Source organism: Rhipicephalus sanguineus, chromosome 3, assembly GCF_013339695.2.
Source record: "Rhipicephalus sanguineus isolate Rsan-2018 chromosome 3, BIME_Rsan_1.4, whole genome shotgun sequence".
NCBI classification, from domain to species: Eukaryota; Metazoa; Arthropoda; class Arachnida; order Ixodida; family Ixodidae; genus Rhipicephalus; species Rhipicephalus sanguineus.
In genome coordinates this window covers 27,038,432-27,052,955 of record NC_051178.1, presented here as the reverse complement: position 1 = coordinate 27,052,955, position 14,524 = coordinate 27,038,432, and the positions used below count along the sequence as shown (strand labels likewise).

General features: G+C 43.9%; 1 protein-coding gene across 1 annotated transcript; it reads left to right on the top strand.

The window, feature by feature from the left end:
- The first annotated feature begins 2,565 nt into the window (after positions 1–2,565).
- LOC125757795 (adult-specific rigid cuticular protein 15.7-like) lies at positions 2,566–9,779 on the top strand. Its single transcript, XM_049413956.1, has 2 exons — positions 2,566–2,682; positions 9,324–9,779. Exons 1-2 carry the CDS (start codon positions 2,566–2,568, stop codon positions 9,777–9,779), a joined length of 573 nt encoding a protein of 190 aa, XP_049269913.1.
- The last annotated feature ends 4,745 nt before the right edge of the window (positions 9,780–14,524 follow it).

The following is a 14,524-nucleotide window of genomic DNA, read 5'->3' as shown; positions in this document are numbered from 1 at the left end:
AACCATTATGGCATTCGCGGGCTCCCACTCATGTTACTTAAAAGCTATCTGGCGCACAGGTGTCATTTCGTTTCGATAAATGATTTAGTATCAGATAAGAAAAATATAATTTCAGGCGTACCACAGGGGAGCATTCTTGGCCCTTTATTGTTCACTTTATATATTAATGACATTGTCCATATCTCCCCAGAAGTTAAGTTTATTATCTATGCAGATGACACGAGTATATTTGTCCCATCAGCATCAGATGCTATCCTTTCTAATAAAGCTAATGACGTCTTACAGAAGTTAGACAACTGGACAAGTAACAATAAGTTAAAAATAAATGCAACTAAAATAAAAGCCGTAGTTTTTCATTCGAAAGGTCAACAAGTGACTTTGGAGAATAACGTTGTATTTAGAGGCTCAGATATAGAAATAGTGACGTCAGTGAAAGTACTTGGGGTACATTTCTCCAGTTCTTTACAATGGCATGACCACATCAATTATATTCAATTAAAATTAAGCCGGATAACTGGAATATTCAGCCGTATCCGGTACCTCATCCGCAACTCGGTGAAGTTATTGATATACAAATCACTGTTTAGTTCTTATCTTAGTTATTGCTATTTGGTTTGGGGAACAACTACAGAAACAAACTTAACAAAATTACTGAGAATACAGAAGAAAATACTGAGGCACCTAGCGACCCACTGTTTAAAAAATATAAGATAATCAAAGTGAATGACCTATATCAATACAGGCTACTACGAGAGTACTGTCTTAGCTGCAAACGCTCAAACTCTTTGTTTACAGATATGGCGAATCTTTGCTTAAAGGAAAAGGCTTATGAAACTAGAAATACAGAAATGTGGAACGTTCCTTACTTTCGTACTAATTATGGTTTTCAGATGCTTCGATGTACTCTTCCGCGAATTCTAAATAATTACATTAGCAAAGGTATAGATGTGTCTCATTTAAGTGTCGCTGAATTAACGGCTCTTTTTGTTGTATAAACAATGTAGCAATTATTTGGGTTCAGAAGATTGCAGCAGGTTTCTTTGTTGTATAAGCTATGTATAAAAAGTGTATGATATTGTGATGTCCTTTCAGCTGCTGCCATTGTTCACAAAGGGGGCGGAAGATCCCTCAAGCCGTCATTACGGCTTTTCCCTCCGCCTCCTGTTACACTGTACTGTGACGAAATAAAGCAATCAATCAATCAATCAATCAATCAACCATCAATCAATCAATCAATCAATCAACAGCCATACAGTTGACTGCTAACCGGAAACTAGGATTCTGATGTTTCGTGACGCAATATTGTAATGTGTGTTGTTTCCGCAAGCTCCGATGCCTTATAAAGAAATTATGCCATATAGACTGCCGGGTATAAATTATGCTGAGAGGTGAAGGTAACCGTTCTCTCTTTCTTAAGAAGTCCTACATCTGACGTAGCGATGGCTGCAAATGTACCTAATTCGGCATTGATCAAAATGCTATACCACTTTTCCTTGCGTGTCGCATTCAACTCAGAGCCAGAGGTAAGGGAGACATTAGATTTGTCACAACTGAAGGACACTTGAAAACACTTCAACAGTAAATATTGGCAAGCCAATAGACAGTGTCACTGTGCAATGATTTTAGAGGCTGTTCCCCCTGTAGATTGGACATGAGCCTGCAGTTTTCTTCTGATCACGCAGTGTTATCGCGCAGCAAGAAATTAGAAAAAAATTGACAGGCATTTCATATTCAATATTCGAACACCCAACTCTTTACTCCGACGTAAATACCGTGCTCTGAGCCTGCGGACTCTGCCTTACAGCAATCAAAAACAAAGCAGTCGAGCTTCATGGGGATGGGCAAGCTGGCCGTCAAAGTAAAAGCTTACTTACAAAACCTTGTTGCAACTCGGCGAAGGTTAGAACACACATCGTCTAAGCCCCGCTCGACCACTCTACGCTACCAGAAAATTCAACCACTAGCGGACCTTATACCGGCGTGTGGTACGGGTCCCTGCAGCGTACTATAGTTTCACGCTGGTGAAAATAGGAATTCTCAGAACATGGCAGCATTTGTCAAAAAAAGCCAACGTCCTTCCTGCATAGAATCATTGAAACTGCAGAAAATGCTTAAAGTGCTTAAAAGTTAAATGCTTAAAGCTGTAGCAGTGCGGCTAAGGCATTTTTCAAGAATTTTTTTACTAAATTGCTTCATTTTATTCACATAAATGACAATGTACCAAAATTATTTTAAATGTTCCGACGAAACTGTCCACAGACACCGGTGCTCTGTTGCATATGTATTGCCAATGTGCTGATTCACTGCAGTAGTAAGCAGCAAGAGAACAGCTTTTTCAAGCGGAACTATTCTGATACATTCTACTTCAGGTATGTTGTACGCATTGCGTGAAAATACTTACTGAGTAGTGAACTGCTTCGAATTTTATGACCGAAAGATGAACTTCTTGCTGAAGTTACAATGTGGTCGGGGCATCAACAAATGTACCTTGAATAAAAAGAACTGCTACCACAACTTGTATTATGACAGAGTTCCGCAAGATATATTTTTACGCAGGTAATAACCATGCTCTTGGCAACTGAATCACTCGCTCTCCATGTCCTGGACAAGCCGCCACATGCCGATTACGAATACTACGATGTACCTCAGCTGCCCCCTGCACCTACCCGCTATCCATCAAAGGTAGGACATTTGCGCTGTATGACATCCCCAGAGAATGCTCTTCATTTCATCGGCCTCTATCTGTGTACATACAACCATGTTAGCTACATATTATACAGGAAATATTTATTGTGTTTGGTGCTAGTCACAAATGTGAAAATTCCTTGCTCGACAACCATTCGTTTCCAAGAGTGCAGCGAATGAATTGTTCTACAGCGTTTGTGTTTGGTTTGACGCTAAGCTAAGAGGCGGAAACCACACACAACGCATAGCAGTAAAAACAGGACCAATTGGTTATTTCGCAAGCCAAGAGCAATAGCGCAGCTGCTGTCAGTTCTAGACAGTTCGCGTTATCTAGACATTCGAGACATTCGCGTTATCGCGCAACAGTTACGTCGCGTTGTGCTGGGAATATTTATTAAATGCGAAGCATTTCTTAGCGAACTGCTGCGAATTTGAGCGTATCTATCTATCTATCTATCTATCTATCTATCTATCTATCTATCTATCTATCTATCTATCTATCTATCTATCTATCTATCTATCTATCTATCTATCTATCTATCTATCTATCTATCTATCTATCTATCTATCTATCTATCTATCTATCTATCTATCTATCTATCTATCTATCTATCTATCTATCCGCACAACGATTTTGTGCTCTCCTGGGCGGCCTTCTCGTTTATGGTATGTATACGTAAGTTGGTATGGCATAACATGACTGTATGACGAACATAATTGACAGGTCATAGCATTAAAATCGTCACTCGCATGTCATGAACGGCATGATTTACATGCCACGGTATTGGTGCTCCTGTGGCCGCTTCGTTATCTTGATATATGTCACAATTGGTATGGCGTGACAATAATGTAATATGAACATAAGTGACAGGTTCTAACGTGCAAATCGATGGCACGCATGTCATGTATAGCATTCTTTACATGACACGGCCTCGAGGCTCTCGCGGCCGTTTAATTTAGTGGATATATACCTAAATTGGTGTGACAAGACATTTCTGAATGACGAACACAAATTACAAGGAGCATCATGAAAATCGTGAAATGCATGTCATGTAAGGCATGATTTGCATGCCATACTCATGGTGCGCTGGCGGCCGGTTTTCTAGCTCGATATACACCAAAGTTGGTATTGCGCAACGTTATTCTATGACAAACTTAATGACCGGTGGTTACATGAAAATAATGACATGCGTGTTATGTATGACATGACTTACATGCCACGCTCATGGTGCGCTCGCGGCCGTTTTGCTTGTTTGATATACACCAAAATTGGTATTGCGTGACATGACTGTATGACGAACATAAATGACAGGTGGTAACATTACATCATGACACGCATGACATGTAAGGCATTACTTACTTGCCACAGTCAAGGTGCACTCGCGGTCGGTTGGAAGGCTGGAATTGCGCGACGTGACTGAATGATGAATATAAATGACAGGTCGTAACATAAAAATCATGACGTAGTACATGTCATGTATGGCACGATTTACCTGCAATGCTCATGGTGCGTTCGCGGCCGTTTGGCTAGCTTGATATAAACCAACGCTGGTATTGCGTGACGTGGCTGTATGACGAACATAAATGACAGGTCCTAGCATGCAAATCATGACATGAATGCCATGTGCATGATTTACATGGCACTGTATTGGTACGCTTCCGGCTGTTTTGTTAACTGTATATATATACCAAAATTGGTATGGGATGCATGAGTTCGTGACAAGCATAAATGGCAGGTCATACTGGTATATACCTGAAAAACACTTGGTTAGAATGATATATACCAGATTGTGCATGCATGCATGAGAAACATGCGATATATAGAGAACTAGAGTTCCCGACATGAATGATTTCATTTGCCTCAAAGACAAACAAGGCGATCTATGCTGCTTTTTGCTGGCTGCTTCGCATTACACCGATTCCCAGGGTGCGTGGGATCTGCCAGATTTCTTGTGGAAGGACCCTGAGACTCAGCAACAAATGAACTATAAATCTTCAAGTTTAATTTCAAGTACGTAAAGCACAAAAGTATGAGGAGTTTTCGATAAAGAGTACGTGTCCTCCGACAAAATTTTTTCATGTTCTTAATTAAATATAAATATATGTTCAGAAGTAGAGAAAGTCTTCAAATACTCCTCAATACCATCAAAATTATATCCGCGATAACTAGTAGTCACAGCTGTTACGTTGCTAGCTTTATTTCGAAAGAACATTACTTGCTGGTTGAGATAAAGGAATTTTTTAGTGGTGATGTAGAGTTTTCCTTTCCTCCTGCCTTGTAAGAGGCATGCAATATTCAAAAAATCTCAGCGCACATACTTGTAGTACCGGCACTACAACAGTTTTCTTTTTGAGAATGCGAATTTTTAAAGGCGTCTATGAAAGTACAGTTAACTCGACAACTTTACGGACAATGCGGACGCGTGCACAACAGCCTCTTCGCAAAATTTCCGCTAAGCAAGCGCGATCAAGAGTAGCGCAGCGCCGAAGACTCATTCCTCGTTAATTTGATGGACTATTTGCAGTGTAATTGTATAGAGCCAACTATCGTAGGTGTCGCCGGCATATAATTATTCTGTGCTTTTCCATACAGCTTCAGCGGTGAGTCGATGCTTGCGTTCATGTGGTTAACATCTTTTTGTGCGCCGCCATTTTCTTAATAATGCCTCCCTGCAAAGTCGGCCAAATTCCTGTCGTTGTCGTATTTGACACCCACTCAGCGGTACACCACTCCAGGCAAGTCCTGATAGATGCGACATCGCTGTCAAATTTGAACAGGGACAGCCTGACTGAATATTAACCCTTTTGTATGAAAACAACTAACGATCTGCTGCTCTGGAGTAAAAATTCATATGTCTCAAAATAAAATGAAGACACAATTCCGACCAAGCACTGCTTTTGGTGGTAGAAGAATTTGAGTCTGGCCTAGTTGGTGCTTACTCTTTGACATATTGACTGCACACAAAAAAATAGGACAGAGGGAGGTACGACAACACCCCGGCTAAACTCGTTTATTCATAGAGAGATGTAGAAATATGTAAGGACCTCTGACTTGCGAAGAAACCGTTGCATTTAGTCATCAGCCTAGCGGGGCAGCCACTTATAGAAACATGGCTGATACCCCTGTCATAGGAAACGGTATAACACGAAAGTGCAACGTGTCTTTACTGAAGTAGTTGAGCGTTTGTTGCGCATTCTTTCGCCCCATGGCCGAAGGAATGAATGCTACAGGAACAAATTGTATTGTCACGCGAAGAACGGCAAGCAGCTCGAAACTTGCAACGCGCTGCTCAAGCAGAAAGGACGCACGGAACGAACATACACAGGATGAGACGGAACTGTCACATTTGTAACTTATTTCTGCGTGAGCACCGCGCTCCTTTCGCAAAAGCGGCCGCTGCAGTGAGCCAAGTGACCTTCGTGTTCTCAACGCAAGACGTGCGAACCACCGCGATCACGAGACAAGCGCACGCACGAGCGACCACGCCCTGTACAGGCGGGCGCTCGTAGCAACGGCGGCGACTTTTAAAGCGCGCTCTTCAAACCCTTCGCGCCATCTCGCTAATGATAACGAAAACACGCTGTAACACAGATCTCTGAGCATCGCCACCAGCAAATGGTGTGTATAAATAGTTCGCCGTTAGCATTGCGAAGAGCGTGCCGTCCGTGGCCGAATCGTTTCGCGCTATGCGCTGCGGACCGAGGGGTCGTAAGTTCGATTCCCGAAGACGGAACTTTTTTTTCTGTTTTTTTTTCTCTTTGCCCACTGTTAGTCTTTATATTTTACAACGTCCTATTCGTGACGGAAATACGTCAGTGGAGCCGTGGTGGACCCCGGCATAAAACACTTTCGTGTTTAAAAAAATCCGGAAGATCTCACGCAGTGTGGGAATCCATGTAATGCGAAGCAGCCAGCAAAGAGCTGCATACATCGTCTTGCTTGTCTTTCAAGCAAATGAAATCATTCATGCCATGGCATTTAGTTCACTATATGTCGCATGTTTACCATACATGCGTGCATGTTCAGTCTCGTATATATCACGCTAACGAAACGTATATTCTCGTATATACAATGCTTTACCTGCCATTTATGTTCATCTCGCACTCGTGTCATGCCATACAAATTTTGGTATATATCCAGTTAATAAAGCGGCCGAAGCGCACCATGACAGTGTCTTGTAAATCATATCCTACATCACATGCATGTCATAATTCGCATATTAGGACCTGTCATTTATGTTCGTCATACAGTCACGTCGCCCACTACCAATATTGGTGCATAAAGCTAGCGAACCGGCCGCGAGCGTACCGTCAGCGTGGCTTGTGAATTATGCAATACGTGACATGCATGTCATGGTTGCCATGTTACCACCTGTCCTTTATGTTCTTCATACAGTCACATCGGGGAATACCAATTTTGGTGTATATCAAGCGAGCGAAACGGCCCCGAGTGCACCATGAGCGTGGCATGGAAATCATCCCATACATGACAAGCATGTCATTGTTTTAACACGAAAGTGTTTTATGCCGGGGTCCACCAAGACTTCAGTGACGTATTTCCGTCACGGAAACGACGTCGAAAAAATATACACAATCAGATGGCAAAGAAAAAAAGGTACCGTCAACAGGCATCGAACCCACGACAGCTCGATCCGCAACAACTGATGCCGGGCACGCTATCCACTGCGCCACGGTCACAGCCTCCGGAGGCTTTACAAACGCGCCTTTTATATCTACCACTCTCCCGGTCGGCTGGGTGGTGATGACCTCTGGGAGTGGTAAGGAAAAGTAATTCGTCATTACTGTGGCCTCCGCGACTAGCACCTGCAACGCGTTACGCGTCCGTCCCATTCGGCGCGTTTTCAATAGAAGTTTGTCAATGCCTTGTCAATGCCTTGTCAAATTTTGTCAATGCCTTAACACACCACGAGGTGGCGACCTTTGCCCAAGCGTCGTAAAAGCGTCGGCCTCGCTCAGCATCACACCAATACAAACCAAGAGTAGCTCTGCGACGCGCGCCTGCCTCACCTGGCTGTAACACCACGTTGCATGCTCACGCGCTCGCCCCGAGAAAAATCGCGGCCGGGGTACCGGGGCGGCACGACGCGCTCTGCGTTTCCGTCTAGTCTGGCCGTGGTGTTAAATCACATTTTAACATGCCGCGGGATGGTGACCAAGTTCTACGTTCAATATGCGATGCTCTTCTGGCTATCACACCTCGTTTTCTGATTACGCTTTCACCGTTAACTACTACAGCTACCACAAGGGTTTGTTTAATCATTTCACATGGACGTTAGTCGTCGGTATGGAGATGTACCACCAATCATCAAAGTGGGTGCTATAGTGAACTAGAAACTAGTTCACTATAGTGAACTATAGTGAACTCCCACTATAGTGAACTAGAAACTAGTTCACTATAGTGGGTGCGTACACGTTAAACGGCGCAATTAGCTGTCAGACATCAATATACATTGTGCAAACTCTCTTATATCAATGTACAGTAAGCATTCAGTTATTCCTGTAAGGGCACGCTTTACTTTCGTGTTATCCCGATTCCTATGACGGAGGGATCAACGGTGTTTTTCATATTACCACCTGTCATTTACTTTTTTCATACAGTCAAATCGCACAATACCAATTTTTCAGTATATCAAGCCTGCCAAATGGTCGCGGGTGCACCATGAGCGTGGCATGTAAATCATGCCATACATGTCATGCATGTCATGGATTTCACGTGACCACCTGTCATTATGTTCGTCTTACAGTCACATCGCACAATACCAATTTTGGTGTATATCTAGATAGCGAAACTGGCGCGAGTGCACAATGAGTGTGGCATGTAAATCATGTACATGACATACATGTCATGATTTCAAACTTTAGTCCTCGCTGCTCCTTGACAAGACTCATTGCCAACGTGTCCAGATTGTATGTTCCACTCGGAGGCCACAAACAGTGGAACTATCACTGAGAAACATCACTGTAGTAGTGATGGGTCTCTTTGACTTCTTTCTTAGCTGACAAGTGCGCTCCACAATAGACGGGTTATAATTACGCTCATACCATGACTGAAAATTTCAAAAACCTGGTTAGGAACAGAACTTGTCACCTAAATTGGGAAGAAGTTTTCAAAATGCGATAGCAGACAAGAAACAATAATTTGGAGTGGTTTTTTGGTTGTTGCAATGGATCTTGGCGCTTATCGTGTTTTGTTAAATCTTAAGGCGACGCTCTACTTGCGTGTCAGTGGGATCACACATCACAGAGCGGAGTGACACATAATGCAGCGGATAACACCACTAAAACATGCCTACCCTGAAAGGCACCGGTTATTGATCCTGTTATTCAATAGCGGTTTGCCGAATAATTTGACCACACTTCGTCAGCTCTATCGCAAAAGAATTGTCAGGTATTCAGTGCAATATTGTTCATTTTTCGGCGTCCGATATTACAAAGCTTTTCGTTGATAACTACTTGATGCCACTGCATGCTTGCCCACGTCCGATAATAAAAGCAGCGTTATGATTGCCTGCTATTTATTGCTATGAATACCTATAAAAACTGTTCTTCGCGTAAGCATTTCATGGTTTAATGCTTTGAGTTTCACTGTGCGTCTTCCATTTGGTAATTCTTTGCAGACTGGGAGGCCGTATAAGTTTGACTACAACATCGCCGACCACGAGGGCAACCAGCAGTATCGAATCGAAAGGGCGGACGCACAAAACACGAAGACAGGCGCATACGGATACAGAGACGTCAACGGCGTCTTCCGTCACGTGAACTACATTGCAGACAGATATGGCTTCCGCGCTGTTGTGAACACGAACGAGCCTGGCACAGCCCCTATGGACTCTGCTGACGTCGTCTTCAATGCAGCTCCCATCAAAGTTCTTCCTGTTAAGGCGCCGCAGCATACAGTAGCTGCCCAAAACATTTGGTATGCAGGCGTCGCAAAAGAGTATGGTGGACGCTACGGCCTCCGGAACGGCGTCACTACCACTTCTAATTATCCCGAGCAGAGACGACCTCACATTGATGTTGACCACATCGGTTATGAGGATGCACCATTGAACTCCGATTATTACTACGAGTAGCCATTGAGTGAACCCTTGTAGAAATGCACTACAGCAACTCATGTGAGGAATCCTAAAGAGGGATAATTTACAAATCAACGGGATAAATATCAGGCAGTGGAACAGAATGAAGCTTTCAGTGCAGCTACGCATATCTAGTCTATCGTACACCAGAAATATATGCCACATATACATCCACACATCAGCGGCATGCTGCCTGCGTATTTTGTCCCCGCCATAAATTAGTTAATTTTGCTTCGTGCCAACAAGTTTCTGTAAACTTACGATAAACGAGGCATGAATACGCGGATCGGATGTAGGCTTTCCGGAATGTTCAAATTAAATATGGTAAGCGATTGCATTGAAGCACCTCCACTGACGCACAGTTTTTATATCAGTAGACAGCTTTAGGTGCAATACGAGTACGGGTAGAAGACCACTTGCAGTTTTGAAACAAAAACTGAGTACGGATCACTTTAAAAAAGAGAAGTGATTACATAAGCAGCTACACTCTAGTGATATGCAAGACTGAATGGTTCGAACTTCGCATGTAAAACATTCATGTCCGTAAGGATATGTTGAATATGTGCGGCCGCTCGATCAGGTTTTTGAGGTGAAAGGACTAGCGTACTTTGATTACAGGGTAGATCCCGACATCTCAACAAATCAAATACAACAGCCTAACACTGCAAAGGTGTAGACAAACCCTAGGGTAGCATTTGTTTTAAAAATAGACCGTTTTTTGTAATGGCTAGATGAAGCATACAAAATACATGAACGTGGTTCCTCTCAGGCGAACAAGCGTGATTGATTTCAAACTTTCATTTATATTATGCATTACTGAAGCGCTCGTCGACACTTGTTCACCAAGATGTTCTTCGATCTCTCACACGGCTAAAGAATTGGGGTTTACAGGTATTTGTGGCGGTGCGGCATAGTGCGTGAATATATGATTTCATGAATCTTTAACAGTGGCCGCCACAAGGAACACTCCTCATACCGTCCCATTTGACCGCCGAAAAATAGTGCTTTCTCCAAGACTTCTTTTTTCCCATTATTTCATTTCGCGCCTTATTCAGGGCCTCCACATCAATAAATGCTTTTTTTTTAGTTCATTCTGGTCACCCACATTCTTTAGCGCGGTGCAACGACTCGCTCGCGAAGACATTTACGGAAAGTGCTCCTAAATGCGACGTATATATGCGAGCCTAAATGCGAGCTGTATAAACTTTTCAGTTGATTTCTTCGAGACATTAAAATGAAGCAACGAGCGGGCTCCGCCAATCCAACCAACTTCGCCGTCAACTTCAAATATACGGATGAAGTTGTTTAGCCAGTTGTAACTATATCTTATAGGAAATAAAGCCATGACGTGGATGACACGGTATATTCATCGCTAGATCTACTCAGGGAAGCGTGTGATCTATATGCAACGGCCGGACGCCCATAACTTAATAAAAAAGACGCAACGAGTCCAGCCAGGCGCCGAATTTTTCTACACGAGTGCGTTGCTCAGGATATGTCTGTACAAACCGTTATATTTGACATCGAGAGAAACAACAAATAATAGTTACATAGCATGCTGAAAGGAATGAGCACAGTTACAAGACAACTTCTTTCATAATGCTGATCATGAACCATTACTCTGCGAATAAATGCCTCTAACCGGCATAAGCTGCCTTTAAGAAAAGGTACGCTATCATGAACCACATTTGTGCGATTAAGCAGACAATTCAGGTAGATGCCGAATATAAAAAAAATGGCGAAGCTTGCACTAAGTCGCGCAAGGCTTGAAACTGCTAAACTTGACGATATTGAAGTCTAATCTGGTTGCTTCAAGGCTGTTTCTTGGCTATTAGCTAGGTCAGTCACGACACCGATGTGCAGATTCAGAGCCTGAATGTCCAACGAGACGGAATGTACAACGAGACTGAATGTCCAATGGGTCACGGGACCGGCGAGACTGAATGTCCAACGAGACGGAATGTCCAACCGAGACGGAATGTCCATCGAGACTGAATGTCCAACGAGACTGAATGTCCAACCGAGACGGAATGTCCAACGAGACGGAATGTCCAACGAGACGGAATGTACAACCGAGACGGAATGTCCAACGAGACTGAATGTCCAACGAGACGGAATGTCCAATTTAGAAGAGATAAACGTGCCCTCGTTTGAAATTTCTCAGACAACTGATTCATTGGGTTAAAGGGGCCCTGCAACACCTTTCTTTGTTATATTGGAATAGTCCCATTATTGACGTATGACTCTTCACGAGCCATGTGCCGCAAAAATTTTTCGAATCCGTCAAGTCTAAGTGGTGTTACCAAATTATAGAGATCACGTTCCGCAGCTTTCTCTCTCAACTCAACGCAGCGAGCGCGCGGAAAGCTGCGCGCGGCGTGAGGGGAGGGAGGGAGGGCGGAGGTGCGAGGAGGCGACGTCAGCGCCGGCGGCATTTTTTTCATTTTTTTCTCTCTGGCGTCTCGGCGCAACCACGTGGTCTGTGCCGCCACTTCCGGTCGGTTTGCGTCGTTCTCGTCGAGCGGAGTCGATCGCGCTGTGTATCGCGCGTGCTTGAAAACTGCGCGTCGGTTTGGTAATGTTCGGTGTGCACCTCGAACGCCGTAGTGTTTTCATCGCTCTGCCAACCATGGAAGCAAACGTGCGCGCTCGTTTGGAACGAATGACAGCTGAGATTGGTTTCGGCCCATACTCCGATACACCGCCTCGTAAGACGGCACTGGCAGACGACCCCGAAGCGCCGCCATTACCGGACGCCAGCATTGTTATCGGAGACACGCTGCGCCCGTGCCTCGGTCGGTCGTGAGAACGTGCCGACGATGCAGTTCTCAGCTGACGAGGCAACAGTCGAAGGCTGCCACTCTCAACGGCAACCGGCGATGGTCAAAAGCACAGAAATATTCACGTTTTCGGCACTGCGCATGGCGAAGAAAACGGAACCACGCAACTACGAGCAGACGAGCTGTCGGTGAGACCGGAAGTGCTAATATTAATGTTTGTTCGGTATTTTTAACGCGATAACATAATATAAACGTACATATTATCGACTTATTGAACTCAAAATTAACAACGAAAGTAATAATGAGGGTGTTATCGTGATTATAACATCAGCCAATGGTGGAACTGCCGACAATCGCGTCATATTTTGCGGACTAATACATCATTTGTCGAGAGAAGAGGGAGCGATTTTCAGCTGACTTTGAGAATTTATTGTAAAATCCAGGCCGTGCGCATCGCTGTAATATTTGGCTGGCGTGTTCTCGGGAGCCTCGACTAACGATCGGCAGCGCTTTTTGAGCATGCTCGAAAAGTGTTGCAGGGCCCCTTTAAGATAGCCTAACGGAAGATCGCATTTTTTTGTGTGTTTTGCAAATATTGACTGTCTGTGGCGTCGGGCGTCGTATTTTTGTTTCCGTATTCGCTTTACTGCATTTATCATAATTTCAAGTTTTGTTAGTTTTATTTCTATTTTGTATTTTTAGTTTTCATATGTATGTCGAATATGTTACTTTATTGCTTTATTTTGTTTGTTTGCATACTTTGCTGTTCCTGTTTATCTTTGTCATAAATCGGACATCACAGCCCCTTAAAGGATTACGAGAGAGGGCGCTCCCTCGTCCACTCTGCGCGGTATCTATCTGCGTTTAATCCCTGAGAGTGTTACCAGCGCCACTCGTAGCTAAGGCGGCGAGTGTGAAACACTATTTTTGCCAGAAAGCGTCACGAGGCAGGACGAAGCCCTTGCTATGAAAGTGCGAAAGAAGAATAGTTCGAGAGACGTAGTTATTTGTTAGAAAGCCAACAGCCGATTAAGCCAAATAAAACATTTGGGACATTATTTGTTGCCTTTTTTAAACTGCGATATAATTATATATATATATATATATATATATATATATATATATATATATATATATATCCCTGCCATTTGAACAAGACTGGGTATCGAGCAGTATTACGCGCCGTGTGTAATACGCAGTTCTCAGCGCCACGTCCTTTCACAACGAAACGAATTTTCGCGCACGTCGCAAATGTTAGCGCACTTTCGGAAAATTTTCACAGCAAATATTGGGATGTGTGGAATGAAAACGGGAAAGCGAAATTTGTGAGCGGGACGGAATGTCCAACGAGACGGAATGTCCAACCGAGACTGAATGTCCAACGACACTGTATGTCCAACGAGACTGAATGTCCAACCGAGACGGAATGTCCAACGAGACTGTATGTCCAACGAGACTGAATGTCCAACCGAGACGGAATGTCCAACGAGACGAAATGTCCAACGAGACTGAATGTCCACTATTGGACATTCAGTCTCGTTGTACATTCCGTCTCGTTGGACATACAGGCCGCAAGCGCGATGTGCAAACTCCAGAACCGAGCATTCGCACCTCTCATATATCTCCGGGCACGTCGTCGTTGGCGTACGGCTTCCACTGCTTCGGGCTTTCCCGTTCCTTAGTAGGGCAGCTGCGCACTAGTCGCGCCAAGCCTGAAGGAAGAGCGCAGCTGGGTGGCCTTCTCTGTTTCTCATTATTTTAGCACGAAAGTGTTTAATGCAGGGATCCATCAAGACTTCAGTGATGTATATCTGTCACATATATGATGTTCATAAAATGGACGCTAACGGATGAGAAAGAAAACACTATAAGAAATACTAGAGGCCGCTTTTAGGGGTGAAGCACCTTAGGGTCTCGGCTGTCAGCGTGCATTGTGCATCGTCGTCTGCTGTCGGGACGGTC